Source organism: Neltuma alba, unplaced genomic scaffold, assembly GCF_004799145.2.
Source record: "Neltuma alba isolate B1F8T4 unplaced genomic scaffold, ASM479914v2 tig00012097_pilon, whole genome shotgun sequence".
In the NCBI taxonomy this organism is placed as follows: Eukaryota; Viridiplantae; Streptophyta; class Magnoliopsida; order Fabales; family Fabaceae; genus Neltuma; species Neltuma alba.
In genome coordinates, this window is record NW_021636654.1 from 380,089 (window position 1) to 402,809 (window position 22,721).

Here is a 22,721-nt window from a genome sequence, read left to right on the forward strand (position 1 = left end):
TACTCTCACATTCATTTTTCTTAAAATTCTTGCAATAAATCACTTTTTGGAAATTCTTAAAAATATATTTTCTCACGTAAGGGGAGCTTTGCATTTTTTTTAAAAAAGAAATGATGCCGGCGAAAACTTAACCCTAGTCATTGAAAAGCTGTTATTTATTCTGTTTTAACAATCCAAAGCCCGTTGAGCATTTTTTTTTCATCGGGGGAAAGCAGAGAATTTTACTTACTATCTCATGCATAATACTGTGGACCACGCAGTGGAACCCACAAAGAACAGATATTCACCAAAACGTGGGCCTATGGTTCTTAAATGCTGTGGGCCCAGATGATGAATTAGAGGACTGTTCATTTCTGTACGGAAGGATCTGCTGAAGGCCCATTTCCTGGAAAGTTAAAGAGAACTCTTTCTACTTCTGGTCCAATCTCGAAGAAAGCTCCAAGCTCTGCATCCTCCATTTCTTTCATTCAGATGGAAACGGCCCAGACTACGCATGGGCGCAACCGAACAAACAGAATCAATTGTAGTTGTTGTACTAACAAGAGTTAGGCCTAGTAGAAGGGGCTAATCTCTCATAATGTGAAAAACTAAGATTTGAAACTCTGTTGGGAGAGAGTTGTCCACATTTAATGTTTGACAGTGCCTCAAATAAGATTGCTTTCCAATAGGAGGATACCTATGTTTTAGCCAAAAAAAAATTACAGGTGTTGTGATAGTGTCATTGATAGATAATTTTGTGGGTATCTTTGTAAATACTTTTTAAGTTTTAAAGCATGCTTTGATCCTGAAAAACTTTTCAGACTCAACTTTCAGTAGCATCAAAGCCACTAATATACATGTTTATCCACGTAAAATTTTACAATCATAGAACTTGACTATATATAAAATATTAAATAAGTTAATGGATGTCAAAAATAGAAAAAGAAAAGGAAATATATCCATAATTTTATTTATTTTATTCCATTCATTACATTTAAGACATAATTTAACTTAGCTAACTTCTCTATTCATAATGTAAGTCGCTTCTAGAATAATGATTTGGTTCAAAATGTAAATGATTTGAAGAGTAATTCATAATTATTTGTCAAATCTGTTCATGCAATTAATAGTTAAATGTAACTTCTCATATCTCTCTTTCTTTCAAACCTCATTTAATATGAGTAAAACTGAAAAAAATACTTTCAATTTGAGACAAATTTAATGAGCTAATGATCATTTTTCAGTTCTAATGAATTTGTTAAAGTGCTTATACTGTGAAGCAGAAGCAGGTAAAGTACGGATCATCAGCCCAACAGAAAAAAACCGTGAAACAATGGAGGCTGAGCCTAACTGTTGGGACTTGGTAGTCCTTATGACGGCTTGATCCACAGAATCCATGGCCTAGTCATACCCCCTTTGTTTTTTTTGGGCACATACTCATGCCCCAATTTCAAAGCTCATTAATGAGCTATCCATTACACTATTTTAAACGGGCCTATCAGAATTAAATGGGTCCATCCCATCATGATTTCCGACCTGACTAAACCTAACATGAAGACATGAAGTATTAGCTTCAACCAATAGGGGTTGGTCCAAGTGGTAAGCGGCTTGGTACTGCTTAAGTAAGGTCTTGAGTTCGAGTCTCAGCGTATGCAAAAATCCCTGTTGGGAGATTCACCCACCACAGCCAAGTGTGCGACGTGGGTCGGATCCAGATATAGTCAGAGCAAAGCTCCGGTGAACTGGGTGCCAAAAAACTCACCCTAAAGTTGCAGAGGAACTTTATACCAAAGAGTGAGGGGAAAAAAAAAAGCTTTTACCGGTGACGGATGTGAAGCATCAAATGCACCCTGAACTCCCTTTTTCTTCCCCTTAGCTCTCCCACGACACAGAGAGGCGCACGGTTAATGAAGATGTGATTGCGCTTATCTGTTCTTGAAGTTGCACTGAGAATGATTGAGGTCCTTACTTCTTGGTATATATTTATCATATTCGTGGCTTCATTCCTTTTCCATTATTTGGCTTTTGGGCAAGGTTAGGAGTAAGAATGAAAGCCTCATCCATCTTTCACCCTCCTTTCTAGTTGTGTCTGAGTGTTTTTTTTCAATGAACAATTAATTCAGTCTACTGACTATCGTTATTATGTCATCTATCTAACCTATTTTTTATTGAGCGTCAGTATCAAGGCCTCCTCTTTCCGAGCATTCTTGAGCAGCCCGGATCGTCCGAAAACATTCCATTTTTGGGGAGCTGTTGCCAACTGGGGATTTGCAGCTGCATTGATCATTCATTTATTTGTTTTATTTTAGATTGGAGGCCATAAAGAATGTTCTTGTTATACAGGATTACAAGTTCTCCTGTCATGCCCTCATGACCAAGTTTGTAAAGCAGTTTTATTACAGGGGCTTGCAAACATGAATAAGCCTCCAGAAAGGATCTCTGCTGACATGACAGCAGGTTGAAACTAATTGTATTCCTGAGAATCTGGAATTGGACAAGACTTAAGTGGAATCCCTTGAGGCGTTTGTTATCGATTTTTCCGAAGAAAGTGTAATAAATGGAGGACATTTATAGAGCTAATTATGTAGTACTTCTACAAATACCCACCTGTTATGCTTTTACATTAAAATATGACAGCAAATACCTAAAAAAATGAACCTAATTTTTGGTCTTTGTACGTTGGTTAAGTCTTCCCTGTTGGCTGTGTTGGTGCTACAGAAATGTGCGTGTATTCATCTTGTTGATGGGATTTGCTTGGATGGTTCAACCACGCAATTTTCTGCAAATTGCTTGGCACGCTTCAAATGAGACTGCGGCTATACCAATTCTCCTGCCGGGCAAAACCTGCTGAGCATGTGATTGAGTCAGAACAACTCTATCGTGTTCAATCTTGTGTCTCTTCGAAAGACAAAATTTTGGTGCAATGTTTGAGAGAGTTTGTTATCAAGTTCTTCAATATGATAAGATTATGAGATGTGAAAGAATTTGGTTGATGAGTCAACCACAGGGTTACAGTCCAGAAAACTATCCATATATTATAGCTCTATTCAAAAAACCTGCGTACAATTATGGTTGTGCTTCCATTTCTAAGTTGGCATCTATGGAAGTGTTGCTCTATTGAGGTACTTGTCACAAAGGAAGAAGCTGCATCCAAGAAAATTGATGCTGATTTTGCTGTTACCATGCACATATCAATGAAATACTCTGCCCAAGGGAGGGAATTAAGTAGAGCAGCATTTTGATTTTGATCGTTCAAATGCAAGAATGATTTGATTATATGCTGTTTTCCATTAAGTGTATATTCTACCTTAAATGATTATTCAAAATTCTCAGGTATAAGCTGTGAAATAACTTTGATTGCAGATTTCGTTCAATAGGTCAAAGCCTAGATAATTTGAATATTTGTTTAACTCACCTGACAGTGTTGTTTTTATTTTTATTTTTTTCACAATTTGTTATGCAACAATCACTCTTTCACATTCTTCCAAACCATATACTGTATCAATAAAGTGCCTGTGCCCTGTGGGGCTGGGTGATTAATGATTGGGTTCTTCACTGATATCACATGATTTCTAGTTAAGGATGTGGTTGCTTTAACATAAGAAACCAAACATATACTAGTAAAGATTAAAATTGTTCTTATTCACATCAAGAATAACTTAGTGGCATTTTTTAACACTTAGAATATATCAAATTTTTCTTATAAGTAGTTTGCTCAGGCAATTAGGGATATTTTAGTGTTTAGTTCAGTTCAATTTGAATTAAAAATAAACTGAATCAAATTAGTTGATTTTATAAAATAAAGGATCTACTTCCTGTGAAGTTGATATGACTCAAGTTTCAAGTAGTCTCGATTCATGTTTATTTCTTATTTAATTCATGATTGTTTTACGAGCTATTGTTTTTAATTCAATCATACACCACCACGCCATTAACTAGTATGCTAAATAAAATGAATTCATTAATCATCATTTATTTATTATTCATGAACTTGGCATTAATATAAAACTAATCATCTATCACTATTGTTTATTATTCAGTCTTTTTCTAAATATTTGAACACTCGATGTTTTCATGCTATGTGTATTTTTTTTAATAATGTAAATATTTTTGTGCAATTGCCGATAAACATTTCCAACTATTTATTATAAATGTCAAATTGAAATTTATATAAAAAGTCATAACTTCTTTTTCATAACAAAGGCATCAGCAAAAACTAAATGAAAGTCAAAGAACTAACTTCAGTTTATTTTTGGGAGGAATGGCTCTTCATTCTACTTGTCAAGCCTAAGCTTACATATTATGATAGTTGCATGTTGATAATTTTTTATATGTAAAAGACTAGTTTAGATCTATTCCATTCAAATTTAATGGTGATTCACTCAATTTGGCCTTGTTTTGAATCCACCGTCTTCTTAATAACATATCACCACCCTCTCTATTCCATTCTTCTTTCTCAGATTCAGTCCTCATACTTCTGTGCACAAGATAATAAGGTAAACCTCTTCTCTTTTAAGTGGATTTCGTCACACCCCTCACATCAAAGTTTCATCTCATTGAGAACTGGGATTGTGTTTTGGCCTCGGTTTTCTGTCTGTCTGTGTGATAGATATATATATATATATATATATATATTTGCCCAAGTTTTCTGTTGATTTATGGGATTGTTGGGTCATTTGTTATTAGCAGTAGTTCCCCATTTTTCTTTGTTCCTTGCAATCCATGCAACGCCCTGTGACTTGGGTGGTTTCGCCAACATTTTCTGGTTGTTGAAGCTATTTTCCCCCGGGGTCAAGGTTGGTTGAAGCTCAACAAGTCGTGTTGTCGTCTGAGTACTTTGTATGAGAAATTAAGCTATAAGAATTGGTGGGTGAAAAATCTTGGGAGGTTATAACATCGGAATCAGATTCCTAGGAAATCCGATTAGATTTTTTTTTTGGATGCTACTTTGCATATATTGGTTCGAATGACAGGTGGCTAAATTATTTTGTCCTGACCGTTGGAGCAGCCAGAGCGTCAGTATCAAGTGAAATATGGCTTACTTCCGAGCATTCTGGAACAGTCCAGTTGGTCCAAAAACAACACACTTCTGGGGACCTGTTGCCAACCTTGGATTTGTGGTTGCAGTACGTTTCTCTTCACTTTGACTCGTTCCTTTTTTTTTTTTTTTTGGATGATCAGGTTGGTAATGGTAAAGCTGTTTCATTGCAGGGGTTGGCAGACATGAATAAACCTCCTCAAATGATCTCTGCCAACGTGACATCAGGTCGAACATTTCTGTATTCCTCAGAATTTGGAATTGGACAACACTCTTGTGCAAAACTTCTTCCGTATTTGCTTTGCCATCAAGTTTTCTGATAGCGCCAAGATATTTTTGTTGTGATATTCAACAATCTGTGGCATTTTACACTTTTTTATTTTTTTAAAATAAGAGCGCGAAAGTGATTTAATGAAGGAGATAATGTGGTGCAGTAATGTGCATATACTCTGCACTGTATATGAGATTTGCATGGATGGTGAGACCACGCAACTATCTGCTGCTTGCTTGTCATGCTTCCAATGAGACTGTCCAACTCTACCAATTCTGCCGCTGGGCAAACGCCAGGGGGTGAGAAGCTAGCTTCTGATTCAATCACCTAATTTATTTTAATTATTATATAACGATAAGTGAAAATTAATCACGTTTTATATTCACGGACGTGATGATAAGCCGACATGATGTTTTAATTTTAAGCAAACAGCAAATAGTTGTGATCTCACATTCTTTATTTGGCATTTAAAGGTGTTTTTCTCTCCATAGGTACTCGTCAGAGAAGGAGGATGAAGCTGTCTCGAAGCAAACTGATGCTGATTTTGCACGTAATCAATAGAATATTAACTGATCGTTCAAAACTCATTCCACACCACCGTTAGACGGAACCAACATCTTTTGTGTCCCCCCCCCCCCGGCTTTTCTATATTTTATAAAACGATCACCCTTTGGGAGAATTATGATATGTCAGCCGGCCTCTGTAACTCCAAAATTCGATCCTAAAGTTCAGTCAAATTAAACATCATAATTAAAAAACTTGCTATTTACCAAATAAGATTAATATATTGCTCAAGTTCCGTCATTTAACAATTGGATTGAATTAAAATTAAATTTTTAAGCAAAGTTGTTTACTCAGAGCACTAATCATTTAACACTATTCCTAGCCATACATGCAAGAAAAGATGATACCTAAATTTAGGTAATTCTTTTTTCTTTTTACCTTGAAAGTTTGGTAAATCAGAACATCGTATATTTCAAATTGAATTATAACGTGTAACAATTTAAAATACTACCATGCACATTGATTGCATTTCTCTCCTATAAAGCAACCTTACGGAGGCAGTACAGCAAATTTCAACTAAAGCTGAAAAGATTTTCATTTAACATCGGTAAAAGGAAGGCGCAGGGAATACAAGGCAATACAAAATATAGATGACAGCAAATTACATGAACAGAATTCGACTACCCTGCACAATTACTATTACATGCTTGAGCCTAAGGAATCACCCTAGATTTAAAATACAACATCATCTGCCCGAACCGCATATACCACATTTCCACCAAAGGGTACTCAGTCACATGTTTCTAGAGGATTCCAGAAGAAACCGTCAATAATCCGAGTCAAGTAAAGAGGTATGTTGTTTATCGTTTCTCTTCTCTGCTTTGAACCACACAAAATGTAGACTTGTCAACGGCAAATGATTGGCAACGCCTTCAAAACCATAATGCATGAACATACGAATTGATAACAAAACATAATTTTTGCAAGAGGTCCATAAACAATATTGTTGGCACAAGAAAAGTTCATTGCAGAAATAATTGCTGAGCCTTCATATGATATCATTACTCCGGGTTCAAAGCTCAATCACATCTATATTCTGTCAAAAAATTTTCACATCATGATTTCAAGTGATCAATACATGGAAGCTGATGACGGTCTTTACAATGGTAACCTAAATAAAATACATATGCATGAAAAAGAAAGCCTTCAAAATATTGTAAGCTAAGGAACAAAGCCACTATGGACCATCAACCTTCATTTGACATGTCAATACGTCAATAGTTCACTTCAATAACATGCCTACTTGTCGCCTGACCACATCTCGAGTCAGCCATAAACTTGCCTTCTTATCAAGAATGAGGCTGAGATGTTATGAAGACCATATAGGGTAACAAGTTAGCAACTTACTCCTTTACAAAGCTCTAATGAAGGGCATCAGAAATAATGAATATAGTTTTCACCTTATCAAGTTAACCAGATTGGAACACAGTTTTAAAAAAACAAAAGAACATGAAGGTAGGAAAAGAATCTGAGCGAAATAGCATCTTTGAGTACATACAAGGAACACCATGCTGCTCAATTTAACATTAATGTGCAAACAATCCATGTAAGAATATGGCTTATATAACCCCATAGAGATTATAGGGTTTTAACAAATTGTTGTACACTGGGAAGGGATTACCTTTCTTGGTGCTAACCAAAAGGGGCCCAAGTGGTAGTCAATAAATTAAGAAATTACCACATACAAAATAAAGTGTGGTAATTAACCCGAATGCAGAAAAAGAAGGGCAATTTATCTTGGCAAAATAAACAAGGGGGGATAAAGGATTAACAAGACAACTATGTCCCAAACAAGAAATTCAAGAAAATTAGTTACAGAGATAGTTGACACAGTCAAGGCAAAAATGAAGTGTTTACATACGTACGGAAAAGGAAAATTAGAGAACAAGAGGGCATATAGGTAGGAGAAAATAGAGATCAGACTTGAATCTGGGCATGCAGCGCTGTTGTGGGTATTCCCCCTTTTTTAATACAGCTGTAGTAGGTATTCTTAAGGGGTGTTTGGATGGCATGAGAAGTGTTTCTGAAAAGCACTTTTCCGCAAATCGAGATAAATTCCTTCACATATTTATTTCGTATACTGTAAAATCACTTCTGAAACTATAGTTTGATTTCCATCCAAACACCCCCTAATTAATAGTAGTCTAGAAATTATCAAGACCTCAGCTGTAATCTTTTGTGAATTGACTTCTTGTCCGGAGGATTTTGCACGTATGATGCACAAATTTCCACAGGTCAAGCACCAATGGTGTTGCACAGTACAACATGCTATGGCAATGCACCATGTGGCTGCCGCACGTCCTGGCATGGTGTTAATAACTATATTTGAGTAAAATATAGCAGGTTCATATCACTGCTGATCCGCAGTGTTGTGAGGTCCTCATTAAATACAAAGAGACGAATGTTGGATGAAAATAATACTGGATCGGAAAATCATTGTATTTGATACAATGAGGAGGGTTCAATGGTTCATCCTTAACCAGTTAACCAGGATGGAATGACAGAGGAGAAAACACAAATTGAACCACCAGACCATGCTAGAAAGTCCCATCTCAACAATGATATACATAAATTTTGTGCACACTGCTCACTACTTGCAAAGCCATTTAACTCTAGGGTCATGCTCTTGTTGTCAATAGACCATGGCTTGTCACCTAAGAAAAAGCAAACCCGAGGATGCAACAGGATAACAACATTGTCAACTGGATGGGAATATTGTTACTATGAATTACGTCCCTATTTCATTGTTAATCAACTAATTGTGGGATGCCAAGAAAAGGCAAAACCAAAATTTACGGTGGTCCTTGAATTCCTAATTGGACTGTCTCAGAAAATATTTCTCGTGTAACTTGAACGTTAGTCGGGTTAATGCTTTCCATCAATGCAAAGGATATAAGCTCACGAAGTATAACAATGCTGACATGAAGTAAACGGCTCCTTTCTATTCTTCAGTGGATGAATTGTTCAATCATCAAAGGAGATTGCTGAAGTTTGAAAATTTAAGAACTGAAATACAAAGAAATAAAGTTACCTGACACAAAAAAGAAATGGTCGGCAGAAATGATATAGACAGTTATTCCGGGACAGCAGACTTCAGAATTTTGTATCTCAACTTCCTATTATGGTTTTCCTGTGAGATAATAAAGAAAAACGATCACCATTAGTTATTGCATCATGTTTTATAGCTTCTGATTAGACCCAAACAACATCAAGAAATGGAGATGTCTAAATCTTGATGTATTCATAAAGCAACAAATCTAATCCGTGCTAAGTAATTATTTGCGCTCTATAAGTGGGGTTACAATTTTTGGAACCCACATTACAAAAATATTATTAAATAGAAGTCACAATTGATTATATTCCTAAAACAATAAAACCAACAATTGAACGTATTAGGTCAGGGAGTATAATGAGGAAACCCGCATGCAATTTCAATCATCTAAAACCTAAAGCACTCGGAACATCACTGTATTTGTTCTGCAGCTACAACAAAACTCACCTGCTCAAGAACCCTGGCAGAACTCCTTTCCACTTGTCTGGCCAAATTTTCAATTTTAACAAGCATTTTCTCATACAAATCCTCCAAGCCAGAAGTATAACTCGCTGCTTCTGACCCCACCAATCGATTCAAGCTCCCAACGTCAAATCCGTCTGCACCCATATCCAGCTCTCTCTGATCCTTAGAAAACTTCTTCATTTGATTCAAAATCCTCTCATCCCGGTCCTCGCTCATTGGCGAGTTCCGAAAATCGCAAGCCAATGCTGGAAAGGGGGCAATAGGGCTAAAAGAACCATAATGCCCGCGAAACGCAGGCCCAATGTTAACTATATCCATTGATTTAGGGTCGAAAGACTCGGTACCTCTGCGAAATTGGTAAGCCCGGTACTCATGAGTATGGATGGATTGGTCCGATAAGGGCGACGCTAAAAGTAAAAACACACAAGGATTAAAATTGGTAGACCCTGGTGCATTCTTAACAGGAAAAGCGAGCTGCGTCATGGAGGAAAGAGAAACAGCGACAGCGAATTCTCGCATTGATGGCCGGGGGTGGGTTTTACGGCGACCGGAGAACCAACCGATGAGGGAGGGGTGGTGGTTGAGAACAGGGTCACTGAGAAGGCGGCGAAGTGAGTGAAGTTCGACGGCACCAGTGGAGTCATAGAAGCTATTGATAGTGCCGGGGCAGAGGAAACCGGTGATGGTGGCGACAAGGGTGGAGGATTCGGAGGCGGAGTCGTCGGAGAGTGTGGATGGGGTGACGTAGGTGACGTGGCCGAAGAGGAGGCCGTCGACGGCGCCGGGGGAGGTAGAGAAGCGTTGAATGATGGAGGCCAAGGTTGGGCCTGAGATTGAAATCTTGTGCAAAGGAAGCTCATCCATGTCGGCGGCAAGAGAAGATCAGGGAGCCACACCTACAAATGTCTCTCGGGAAGCAACGCCGCGTCGCACCGCATCCCACAGCGGCCAAAATTTTGGGGCAAAGGACAATCGATTTCAATGAATTGAATGCTCAATTACAGCAACGCTGGCTCTGATAATTTCTTTCCCTCCTTCTTTCTCTCTTTATGTTTTTCTTTATTTCTTTTTTTTAATTTTCAAGAAATTCACTCCGATAATTTCATTCATGTTAAATTGCTGTTTTGTGTAGTTAAAAAATTAAATTAGGTGAGTTAAATGTAAAAATATATCAGGGCCCTGACGTTCACTAATGGAATTCACACCTATGTCCACGCTGGTTAAAATTAAAGGAATAATAATAAATGGAGTCCATATGCTTGTAGCTCTTCAGCAAAAACTTCCAGGATAAAAACAGATATTGACACACTTAACAGCATGTCAAATATTAATTACTGGCCCCTTAATTTTTAATGCATATTCTATTATTCTAAACAAATAATAATCATTTCCTTCAATTAGGTGTGTATGGTTGTTAATAAAGCTAATTATCAAATAAGCATTGATCGAGAAAAATTATCGGAAAATAATAAAATTCAATTGATCATGCACCCAAAGTAAAACAAAAAAAAATTCAAGTAATAATTTAGTTTTAATTGTCTTTAGCAATTTGATTTATTTTTGCAATATTATGTGAATGAACAACCAGTAAAGAATTTCAGGTCTAAAACCCAGCAGAGAATATTAAATAATAGTATATAACGTTTTTTTTTTTTATGGTGACTACACATAACGTTATACATTTTTGTCATCACCAAAGTGTAGTAACGTGGTCCCTGCTTTGTAATTTACACCTGATTTAAAGTGAATATTGTAAATTTAACTTTATGACAGATTATATAAATAAAATATTTGTATAGCTTATAATATGGAACAAAAAATTAATATGGTGCTCAAGCTTTGAATGATTCATGTAAGTATCATTTCAGGTAAAAATATGTGTGTCTGTGTGAGCATCACTATTGTCTATAATTGGTCATGATTTTCTTATTTTTAGGTTTTATCATTAATTAGCTCATTTTTCATATATTATTTGTAAAATTAATTATATTATTTATAACTCATCTTCAATATATTGTACTATCAATTTTATGTTAGTAGACCCATTTTTCTATGCGTTAAAAGAAATTTAAAGAATATATACATCATTCATCATTTAAAAATAATACTGTTTCTTTGGGACTCAATTCAATTAAAAGAACTAAAAATGTGTTCTAAGAAGATTAAATAATTTCCAAACATTTTAAAAAATAATTAAATTAGTTATTTATAACAAATATGTTTGTTTAATAATAATTATAATCTTGTGAGCCAAAATAAATTGAATTCTTAGATTTAAAATCAAAACAGACCATGAACTAACTTTGTATTTAGGATGGGAATATTATGACTCGCTTTTTTTTGGGGGGGGGGGGGCCGAAGGTACAAATGCATGCATGAGCTTATTATTTGAGCACTAAACACAAACTGTGTTCAGAACGGAACAGAACAGCCAACTTGTTCATGGGTTGAAGTCTACAAAGAATAATGGCAAATTAAACTTATTTTATTGTGATCCCATTACGTGCAGAGAGTTTAGTCTTGTAACATGTAAAGTTATTATATGATCATACTTAATTAAGTTCAAAAGCGAACTCACGTCAACTGTGTCACTAGTTCATTTGCAATTTATGGTAACATTCGGATCTCCAAGTTTCGCAGGCGAGTCTCCTTTAATTCGAAAAGATGAAATAAATCAATCAAGACAACACAAGAAGTTAGATATAATCCTTTGGTTCTATTTATAGGACAGAGAGAAAAGATATTTTTTGTCCTATTTACAGGACAATGACAATTTTTTGTATTAACTTTATTTACATAATTTATAATATATATTAAATAGGATAAAAATTAAAAAGTTGTTAAACTTTAAATAAGAGTTAATAAAATTTAAATTTTTTTAATCGGTATAAAATATATCAGAAGTGGTTCATAAACAGGGTAAGAGCACTGTACTGTTTGCTTTATCGATCTGAGAAATGAGACGTCGGTCTCTCTAAACAACATGGAACACCTCAACTCAACGTGCACAGAAGGACGAGGGTGGGAATATTCTCGGAAACAAGTACAAACAATAAATCCTTCTCTTCTGTACAATCCAGAATCTACTAAGATAAATCGAAAAACTCAACATCGAATAAACCTATTGAAGAAACATCACAAATCCTACACCATACAAAACAAAAACAAAAATCAAGATGTCAAATCCATGCAAATCCCATGCTATTCCCCTATACATGTGTGTGTGGATGTATATAAGAGTGTTGATATTGGTGCAAAAGATTTCTTCTACGCTCAATTCTTTCCCAGAAAAATCAACTAAAGCATCAAGTGAAAGTTCCACTACCCCCAATCTATCGTGGAGGGGCCGGAGATGCGGCGGTGGCGGCAATAGCAGCGTTAACTGCCGCCGCGCCACCTACGAAAGCGACATACCTATTATGCTGCGAGCTCTCCTGTGCTTCCATGAACATATCTTCCGGCATCCTCAGGGCGCCATGAATGCAAACAGCAGCCACACCTACCATCACCGACGACACCAGAATCGACCCAACACTGGTCAGAAACACAACACACAGGCTCAAACCAGAGAGCAGGACCAAGGTTTCAAAATCGGTGAAGATTCGACCGAAAAGAACCAGAGGCTGATCGGAGGGTCGGAAGACGTAAAGGAAGACCCAGGCGGCGAGAAGACCCAGGAGGATCAGGAGAGAGAAAGGGTTTGTAAGGAGAGAAACCGCGAGAGCGAGAGCGCCGATGGCATAATAATTGATGCGGAAGTAGGAGAAGTTCTTGCGGATGCGGAAGGTGGCTTCGGATAAGGTCTCGGGTTTAGAGAATGCGGTACGGTCGAGGAGTTCGGCCCAGGGACGGCGCTGGGAGAGGCTGTGGCGGAGGGAATCGGAGGCTTTGGAGATGAAGGCACGTAGTGGGGGCTGAACTTCAATGACAGGGTTGCCGGCTCCGGCGGATTGGGTACTGGTAATGGGGAGGACGGACGGGGCTGAAGCGGCCATTTAGGATGGGAACGAATCAAGAGGGAGAGACAGAGGGAAAATGAAATGGGAATGAAGAAGAGAAATTGACAGTTGAGAAAATGGTATTTGAAGCGGGAGAGGGGAGAAGAGAGAGAGAGAGGGGAAAGAGGGACGGCGATTGGGAGGTAAGGGTTTAACGTAAGAAATTAGAAAAGTCGTTTCACAGAATTTTGTGTTGTGAGATGAGGAAGGAATTCAAAGGGACGTACGATGATAGATACTCCTTGAAGGAAAGCGCGGAAAGAAAACGGCAAACGCCGATCAGTTGCATGGTCGCTGCTATTCCCTCCTCCCTTTTCACGTGAGTTTGCTCCTCCCACTATTTTTTTTTTTTGGGTTTTCTAATTTCTTACAATCTATTCCTGACTCTATATTTTTTCAATAAGTTAATGGTGGCTTATTCCTGAAATCTTCTTGACTTGTAATATTGTTTCCACTTTCCACCCCAAATTTTCAATTTAATCCTTTAATTATTTTTTATATGCCAAGTTTGAAAGAAGTCTGCGTTAAGAATAGTAAGATATCTTTATAAATTATCAATATCACCAATGTCATTATTAGCTAACATAATACAAAGGGAAAATCACAAAAAAAGACCGTCAAAATAAAAAAAATTATAAATAGAAAACTGTTACAATATTAATATGTGTTTTAATAATAATAGTTTGTGTTTTAATAATGATTTATGTGAACGGATTCTTGTGTACAATTTTTTAATTTCAGCGGTCTTTTTTTTGTGATTTTTTTAATACAAGCGAGAGTCACTTTTTGTTAGTCTTGCTCCGGTGTTCTCTTATATTAACATTGAGTTGCTTGGTTACTTGAGAACATCACATGGGTATGAAAAGCAACATGAGCTGGTTATATCTGCCATTCTCTTTCTCCTGTTTGGGCACATCCAACACCTCCGCGTTGATATCTGTCTGGGAATCTCTCTTTCTGGACCAAAATCAAATCTCTTGCTAAAATAATACTCCTCCGGTCCTAATTATGAGACCCAATTGACTTATTTGAGGAGATTAAGGAAGTAAGTTAAGTTGGTTATTTATAATAAATAAGTGTTGTCATTCCTAAAATATCATTGCTAATTAAGTATATTGGCTAAAACTATCATTATTAGAAGGATTATCTTGGAAAAAAATGCATAAATATAAGAGACAAAATGGATTGGGTCTTATAATTAAGACTAAATAAAAAGTCAAATTGGGTCTTATAATAAAGACCGGAAGAGTAATTCCATATAGTACAATCAATCGGAACAATCGGAGATTTAAGAAGCCAGTCTGACAGATAAAGCCCATTAATTTTATATCTTCAACACATTCGCCAGCCTGTAAGGCACAGCCGAGCTAGTCCCTTATAATTGACAACCATTATTGTCCATGTTCTGCCTTTGCCTGGACTCCACCGCCGTAATAGACCCCATTCGATCCACAGCTCGGCATCAGGATTATTAATAATTAATCATGTAAATTGAAACAGAGATAAAATAGCAACAACAGAAATGAAGCCGGCGGTGGAAAGCTTAATAAAAGTATCGAGATGATTACAAATTTTCTGTGGATAATACAAATTTCAGTTTCTTTAAGTTTGTTTTCTTTTTAGTTTTGGTCTTTTAAGTTTCGAACTATAGATTTTGGTCCCTTAAGTTTTGACTATAGATTTTGATCTCTTAAGTTTCTTTTCATTTATAACCTTAGTTCTTATAATCTAATAAAAACTTTAATCATTTTGCCTTTCAAAGAACCAAAACCTATAATTTAAAATTTAAAGGATCAAAACCGAGATGAGGACAATTTTAAAAGACTGAAAATTATATTAACCCTTGTTTTTTTTTTGGGAGGTTTTGCAACGTGCAAGCGAGGGGTCAAATACGGCTACAGGTAATCGGATTTAAGAGCACTGATTTCCCTTGGATAATGTTTCCAAGATTGGATCCTTGTGCTCGGAGCATGAATAGTGATCATTTTGTACGTTTGTTTTGTTAGAATGTACTTCGGTGTTTAGGAGAAAGAATGAGAGAGAATGGAAATTAAAACAAAGTAGTATCGTTAATCTCTCCCTCTCCTTGGATCACTGACTTCATGGCTATTGCCAGAAAAGGTGAATACTATACTTAGTGTTATTTCCATACACAATGGCGAAAACATGCGAGGATCAAATTTCAAACGCAAAGAAGACAACAACGGAAGAAAAGAGCAACTTTTGTACTTTTGTTTTATTAACAAAACACTACCCATACTATTACTTTGCTTTTTTCCGCTATATGCTATCATACTTGCAGCGTATCAAGCACATCCTCCACAACCATACGTAGATAAAGATGAACATATGATATAGAATTTTTAAAAAGCCACAACCAACGTCCATGATGCCATTCATTTCAAATTCATGCAAAGCACACTGCTTAGTTATTCTAGAGTAAGATTCATATTTTCTTCATTTTCCCTCACGCTTCCTCCCAAAGTCACCATTCATGATCAGAAAGTCGGAGTACTCATGACATGACATTTACAAACAGCGAATATATCCAACACTGAATCCCCCACAGCCAAAGTAAAACGGAATTAGAATGTAGATCCATTCCACCCAAATTCGGAACCCTGCACAACAAAAAAGCACCGTCAATCAGCAAGAAACCAATGTACATTAAATGGACAGATATAAGTTGGATTATCAAGCACGCAAGATTTTTTTTAGTTGATGAAGTTCATGATGAGCATACATGCTTGTACGTTTGGTTGTCTGTTCACGATGGACTTAAGTTATCTCCTTTGAAGATGAGTCAACTACGTACAAGGTATAGGGCTTCAGCTCCCCATCATAAGCATCAGATTTAATTGTAGAGCTTACGTGAATCACAAGTTCTCCAATCTCATAATCTATGGGCCAAAAATAAGAATCTCACAATCTAACTTTTAGAGTCGGGTTCTCCCGGAGTATTAATGTTATCGGAGCTTTTAGCATCCATCCAAATGGGACTGTGGATTCTAAATTGGAAGTATGGAATTATAAAAGGACTGCAACCTTGTTAGTTAATTTTTGAGACATGACTCTCCCAAAACGGTAGATAATCAGGTCAACCTAAGGTTTTTGTCACCAAGAACAGCAGAAAGGAGCTACACTAAGTCTTGAACAGTAAAGATTTATTTTAAGTAATCTAGTACTGGGGAAAAGCATGAAAATATTGCATATTCTTGACATATATTCACCTAAAGAAAGATGAAGAGTGAAATAAGGAAAGAGCAACAGAGTAATTCTTCCTATATTTTCAGGACAACTTGACGTTATAGGTAAACTTGCCTTCGAGCCATAGAATTTCAAGAAGAACCGTGACTTGGGAACAGATAACTTGGTTTCAAGAATTGAGGAAATTGCAGCACTAAGCTTCTTGTTCTCGTCGGGGCCAAGACCACCAATGGTCACCAGTTCACCATAAGCAGCTGGCTGTTCATTCCCACCAAAAGATATGGGCACCGATCCTTTCAGGACAACCATTACATACTGCAAATACGAGAAAGAGCACAATATAAAGGCATAAGGACACTCTAAAACAGGAGAAAACAAGTGCCTATGTATATAGGTGTGTCAGCAAAATAGAAACATCATTCACCAAAGTATAAAGAGTCATTTTGTTTATCTAAAACATCAGGTTTCTGGATCTTCCCAAAAGCATTCTTCACACTCAAGAAAAATGATCAGTTTGATAAAGTTCAAATTCGGTGAGATCATCATCACTAGGAAACTTCACAGATAGAAGGCGTAAATTTAAACTCAAGAATTCCGAATCATACCTAGAAATTAAGCCAAAAAAAAATTCAAAATACCTTGCAACTTAGATGCCTCCAGATGTAGGAATAGTAACATGACAAACTTTATAATATTTAATCAAGGAATTTACAACTTCATAAAAAGCCTCGTGAAAATTTTCAGATGTGAAATTAATCAAATTATATATAGACCCTTCAAGAAATATTCACCAGATAAATTATCAAGAGTCGGGAAATACACCAAAGCTTGACAAAATATCCGACATACCTAAAATTCCATAGAGCCTTATGAGAATTACTGAACAAAGTCTCTTGTTTGAGATAACAGTATAATCTCTGATAAAGGGGTAATTCCCATCAAACCAAATTAATAATTACCACTTAGCAAACGAAGAAAACAGATAGACGACCATCTATCCCAGCAGAAGCGGGAACGAAATGTACCAATTTAGTGATTTACGAACTTACAGCAAAGATAGCAAGAACCGAAACTCCTAAATCATGCTTGAAAAAACGGAAAAAAAAAGAAAGAATAGGAACACTAGACAAGAAAATTGCCGGGGGGGTGTAGAAACGTCGGGAAATGAGGATGGAAATGAACAGAGGAATGGAGGACGACCGTACGGCCTCAGGTTTGCCGATAAGCTTGGCGAGGGAGGAGGTGGCCTCGGAGAGAATGGCGGAGGTGTCGACGCCGTCGAGGCTAACGTTAGTGGAGAGGTTTAAGCACGGCATATTTCTTCACTCTTTCACCCTTTGCAACCCGTAGCTTCCTCCGATTGACGATGGCGCAAAACCAACTCTACTCCAGCCAGCTTTATAAACGGATAAAAAAATATCTCCAAAAAAGTCAATGAATTTTTTTCGTGATAGGACTCTCAGCACATTAACGCACTAGAGGAGAAACAGGGAGACCGGAGTAGTGGTTGAGTCTGTTTGCACCTTTTTAAGAGAGCTGAATGAGTCTTTTAGATTTTATTGATTTTATTAATGATTTACTAGTTGAATAAGGGGACCCCAAGTCAATGAATTTTTTTTGCCAGCAAAATGTCAACGAAACCTTAAACTAACTTACTAGACCGTCAAGGGGCAAAAAGTTATCAGGTCAAAATGAAAAATAAAAAAAAATTAAATCAATTAGTATCACGTATAAAATAAACTATTTTGACACATCATCTATGAATGAGTTTATTTTTGTTGGTGAATTATGAGTTGACCTTTAATTAAAATAAATTTTGAATTACTTCACTTTTTTTTTTTCACCGAGGTTATATCTCCAATTAAATCCGTTGTTGTTTAGCACAATTAATCAATAATATGGCTGATGTTAATGATAAAAAGCTGTATAGATTAATTTTATAAATGCTTTTATTAAAAGAAACATAAAGAAAAATTAAAATAGTTTCCAACTATAATATTAGAATAATGAAATTTTGTTCGTGTGATTATCTAACGTTTCCTTGATGAGGTAGGAGACAATTTGATGATATAACTTTTTGTCAATGAATCCTATTCGAGATATTATCAGACACTAAATATAGAGTATCTCTCTCAATAAAAGTTTAAACCTTGATTTGTCACGTTACGATAAACTTTTTTTTTGTTTTTGTTATACTCAACTTCCGCAACTTAAAAATTAAACTTGACCAATTCCGTAAATAAAATGTTCGAATGGACCGGTAAGGATATATATATACTCCTCCGATCCTTATTATAAGACCCAATTTGACTTTTTATTTGGTCCTAATTATAAGACCCAATCCATTTTGTCTCTTATATTTATGCATTTTTTTTCAAGATAATCCTTCTAATAATGATAGTTTTAGCCAATATACTTAATTAGCAAGGATATTTTAGGAATGACAACACTTATTTATTATAAATAACCAACTTAACTTACTTCCTTAATCTCCTCAAATAAGTCAATTGGGTCTTATAATTAAGACCGGAGGAGTGTATATATATATATATATGGCCCTAATAATCCAGTGAGTCCATTTGAACCATCCAAAGTAAAGATGGGTTCAGAATGGAGGGGCAGTTAGATGCTAACCCTGGTCGTTTTGTGCTCTGGATTAAGCTTACTTTGTCTCAGTTTCACTCCTGAAACTTAATCGCTGGACATCTTTCTTATGCTACAAGTTTTTTCAACAGTTTCTTTTAGAACTTGTCCTCGTGATTTTCTCCTTTTGCTTATGTAATTTATGTTTTAGATACGTATCGCCGTTCAATTCCCATTTCATTTTTTTTTCACACATAAGTATATTTTTATTAGAGATTTTGTTGTGTGCTAAATGTAAACATCTTTCTCAATAAGAATTCAAATATTAATTTACCATAAGAGACTGACTTCTTTCATTAGCTTCCTTTTAACCCATTTCATTTTGACTCCTCATGTGACTGCTTTGTACATGTTCTGGACTTGGGCCGTAGCCTCCTCTTAACCCAATTCTTCTGAGTTCATAACAGTCTTTTAAAAAAAAAGAGTGAAATTAAAATCTGAATCTGTAAAGTACTAGCTCTGTGCATATGTATTTATATAATTATCATTCAATTAATAATCTACATACTGTGAATATACTTGAGCACTTCAACAACTGTACTCCATTCTCAACAATCAATATGGGCATGCCTGCTGGTGGACCAGGACCACCCACTATCCTAATTAATTCGATTAACAAATTTTCTCCCAAACACTAAGATGGCCAACCACCCTATGACGACTTGGCCAATATGTATTTTGTATGAGGACAAAATGTCTATTTTTTCAAATATATGGTCTGATTTTTGTTGTGATCAAAATCTTAAAAAGTTAGGCTAAATTTGAATTAATTAATCCATCAACATAAATATTACTACCTCTAGTCCTTAATATAAGACTTCATTTAACATTTATTTTGGTCCTAAATATAAAACCCCAATCCCTTTTATCTCTAATATTTATGTATTTTTTTCCAAAATTGTACCTTCTAATAATGGTAGTTCTAACCAACACTCTTGATTAACAAGGATATTTTAGAAAAGACAACACCTATTTATTACAAATAACTAACTTAACTTATTTTCTTAATCTCATCAAATTAGTCAACGGGCTCTTATAATTAGAACCGGAGGTAGTATATTCCCCAGTAGCTTTACAAAATTGATTCATGTAATTGAGAAACTGGAGGAATTGAACATGAAGTTGCAAATATGTAATGAAACAAATAGGAGGAGTACAAAATATGACTTGATTGATCATTACTAGAAAGTGATCAATGGAAAGGGTTGTTGGTCATAATGGAGGATTGTGAATTAGAGTTTAGAGACACTGCGAAAGACAGTAGTATCGAAGACCTTAAGGAAGAAGCGAGTTCTGGGGACACAAATCTTGTCCTCCAAAATGGAACCCAGCGTAGCAATGAGCTTCCTCTTCACTTCTGAGTTGATTCCTCCCATTGACACTATTTCTGCGTATGCCGCTGCCTCTTTGTTCCCTTCAAACGATATTGGCACTGACCCCTTCAACACCACCATCACAAACTGCATTTTTAATCATCAATTCATTATTACTCAGCACCTTATCTTTTCAATTTTACATGCTCCAGATTTTAACTCATAACAATCCTCCCTAATCATCTAATCATATTATTATACTAATTGCTTGAGCCACATTAGAAGACAGTCCCTTGTATATATCGCATCTCTTTTTAGTGTCACGGACATTATTAGTACATCTATCAAATACGTGGCGAATACACGATATCATCATTATGTGTGGATCAAATTCCTGTACTATATTCAGCGTGCAAATTAGTCAAATTCAGCTGCCCGTTATTAGAAGCATTCTGTGAAAATTAACCAAGTTTTGAAGTGATTTGATCTCCGTGTAATTAAGATCTTTATTCTTTTAATGTGACGGTGTACAATATATTACTTACGATATTCATGTCTTATATGTATTAAACTGATGCTGCATCTCTGAAGTACTACTAATATTCTAAACATGAATAATTAATATGATGGTGTCAACCAGACAAATACCTCTTCTAACACAAATGCTATTAATTAAATATCGATGATGATGATGATCGACCAACCGAAGAATATATTGGTCATATCATGTAATAGAGAATACTATTAATTTGAATCATGGTCATCATTCACTCGTTATCCTTACTGTTGGAGATAATCCCAAACAGCTCATTATGGTGCTTTTAAAAGAAAATTAAAAGGGGCCTCAAACTCAATGAAAATATATAGACAACTGACTCACTTGCTATGCATTAAATAATGTAATCCGAATAACAGTGGGAAAAAGGATCAAGTGGTGCACTAGTTAGTTAGTGCTCCTGATTGATGTGCAATTTGCAGAAGCAGTACAGAGTCCATTTATCTTTGTGATAGAGGAAAAGAAAGAAGTACGGAAGAAATTTTGGAAGGATACTGCCCACTTGATACTTTAAAGTTTAAATATTTTCAACCCGTATCTAAGTATCTATCAGTTGTTGTTTTCTTCTGCACGGTTCAATGAACTTACTTTTCCCATATATACTGTTTATTTGTACAATCACGACTTTATTTTACATTAATCATAGTTTCTCAATCATTATTCCATTATTTTATTTTCAACCTTAGACTAAATAACATGTAGACTCTAGACTAGCTGCTGAAAACTTACGCTGTTTGATTTGATAATCAGACGCATGAAGAAATATTCCTAACACAAAATCAATAGTTAACGATAGTATGATCCGTCGTCTGATCCAAAGCTTCCAGAAAATAATCAAAGGATTCATATCTATGACCAAATAGTATATAATAGCATATCAATTCGGTCAACGCAGAACTGTGCAGAAGGTAAGTGTAGAGAGAGTGATATTATATTTCTAAATGGCTAAGTAATCTCTTTCCTGAAAAGCAAATCCATGTTTCCAGGGAATAATCAAAGAATTCATATCTGTGGGTATATAGGATATTCCTGGAAGTCCGACGAAAAGAAACTTAAATAATGCCAACTTAATTTGAGCCCCAATAAGAATTTCACAGGAACTGTAAATAGATTGGGCCAAATCTGATAAGCTTGAAAAGCACAAACACCTAAGAAGCATTAAGAAAGAGAAGAGAGGAAGATGAATAGAGAGAGAGACACCTGTTTGGGTTTTCCGATGATGGAAGAGACAGCAGAAGTAGCTTCAGAAAAGATGGGATCGGTGTCAATTTGATCCAAGTTAACGTTGGTGGTGATGTAAAGGCAAGGCATGTTGCTGGAATGTGATTTCTAGTTGATTTGTTTCTTTTATTCTGATACAAAGAAAGAGAGGACTCTTCATAAAATATGCCCATCATTCCATTGCTATTTATAAGCCAACACTGCATGTTGCCCCCCTCCTAAGCTTTTGACACGACACTACCTTATCCTACTATTTATTTATTTTTTCAATATATATATTTTTATTATCATAGGTTTTTGGAAAAATTATAAAAAAATCTTAAAAATAGAAAAATTGTAAATAAGGACCCATTATAATATTAGTATTAGTTTTGATAATAATTAATAAGCAGATGATAACAATTTTTATGAATG

The 22,721-nt window shown here is 35.8% G+C and overlaps 5 protein-coding genes across 9 annotated transcripts; 1 reads left to right on the forward strand and 4 right to left on the reverse strand.

Annotated features, from left to right (window-relative positions):
* Nucleotides 1–4,398: 4,398 nt before the first annotated feature.
* Nucleotides 4,399–5,914, forward strand: LOC114722544 (mitochondrial pyruvate carrier 1-like). 2 transcript variants are annotated; one of them, XM_028908587.1, is made up of 5 exons: nt 4,399–4,475; nt 4,988–5,105; nt 5,191–5,245; nt 5,452–5,587; nt 5,780–5,914. In XM_028908587.1, the coding sequence occupies exons 2-5, from the start codon at nt 5,013–5,015 to the stop codon at nt 5,847–5,849; spliced, it is 354 nt and encodes a 117-aa protein (XP_028764420.1). In that variant the 5' UTR covers nt 4,399–4,475; nt 4,988–5,012; the 3' UTR covers nt 5,850–5,914. The 2 variants fall into 2 exon arrangements, with proteins under 2 accessions (XP_028764420.1, XP_028764421.1); XM_028908588.1 differs by lacking the exon at nt 4,399–4,475 and having other exon boundaries at nt 4,798–5,105.
* Nucleotides 5,915–6,290: 376 nt separating this feature from the next.
* Nucleotides 6,291–10,364, reverse strand: LOC114722546 (uncharacterized). 4 transcript variants are annotated; one of them, XM_028908591.1, is made up of 3 exons: nt 9,352–10,364; nt 8,884–8,982; nt 6,291–6,668 (listed from the first exon to the last, which is right to left on the reverse strand). In XM_028908591.1, exons 1-2 carry the CDS (start codon nt 10,231–10,233, stop codon nt 8,926–8,928), a joined length of 939 nt encoding a protein of 312 aa, XP_028764424.1. In that variant the 5' UTR covers nt 10,234–10,364; the 3' UTR covers nt 6,291–6,668; nt 8,884–8,925. The 4 variants fall into 4 exon arrangements, with proteins under 4 accessions (XP_028764424.1, XP_028764423.1, XP_028764425.1 ...); XM_028908592.1 differs by having other exon boundaries at nt 6,606–6,678; XM_028908593.1 differs by lacking the exon at nt 6,291–6,668 and adding an exon at nt 6,687–6,888.
* A 2,297-nt stretch (nt 10,365–12,661) lies between these two features.
* Nucleotides 12,662–13,364, reverse strand: LOC114722635 (PRA1 family protein B2-like). The gene has a single exon (XM_028908713.1). The coding sequence runs from the start codon at nt 13,362–13,364 to the stop codon at nt 12,702–12,704; it is 663 nt and encodes a 220-aa protein (XP_028764546.1). The 3' UTR covers nt 12,662–12,701.
* Nucleotides 13,365–15,577: 2,213 nt separating this feature from the next.
* Nucleotides 15,578–18,007, reverse strand: LOC114722592 (macrophage migration inhibitory factor homolog). The gene is made up of 3 exons (XM_028908672.1): nt 17,780–18,007; nt 16,689–16,889; nt 15,578–15,988 (listed from the first exon to the last, which is right to left on the reverse strand). The coding sequence occupies exons 1-3, from the start codon at nt 17,888–17,890 to the stop codon at nt 15,953–15,955; spliced, it is 348 nt and encodes a 115-aa protein (XP_028764505.1). The 5' UTR covers nt 17,891–18,007; the 3' UTR covers nt 15,578–15,952.
* Nucleotides 18,008–20,235: 2,228 nt separating this feature from the next.
* LOC114722593 (macrophage migration inhibitory factor homolog) lies at nt 20,236–22,453 on the reverse strand. The gene is made up of 2 exons (XM_028908673.1): nt 22,287–22,453; nt 20,236–20,677 (listed from the first exon to the last, which is right to left on the reverse strand). The coding sequence occupies exons 1-2, from the start codon at nt 22,395–22,397 to the stop codon at nt 20,450–20,452; spliced, it is 339 nt and encodes a 112-aa protein (XP_028764506.1). The 5' UTR covers nt 22,398–22,453; the 3' UTR covers nt 20,236–20,449.
* Nucleotides 22,454–22,721: the final 268 nt, after the last annotated feature.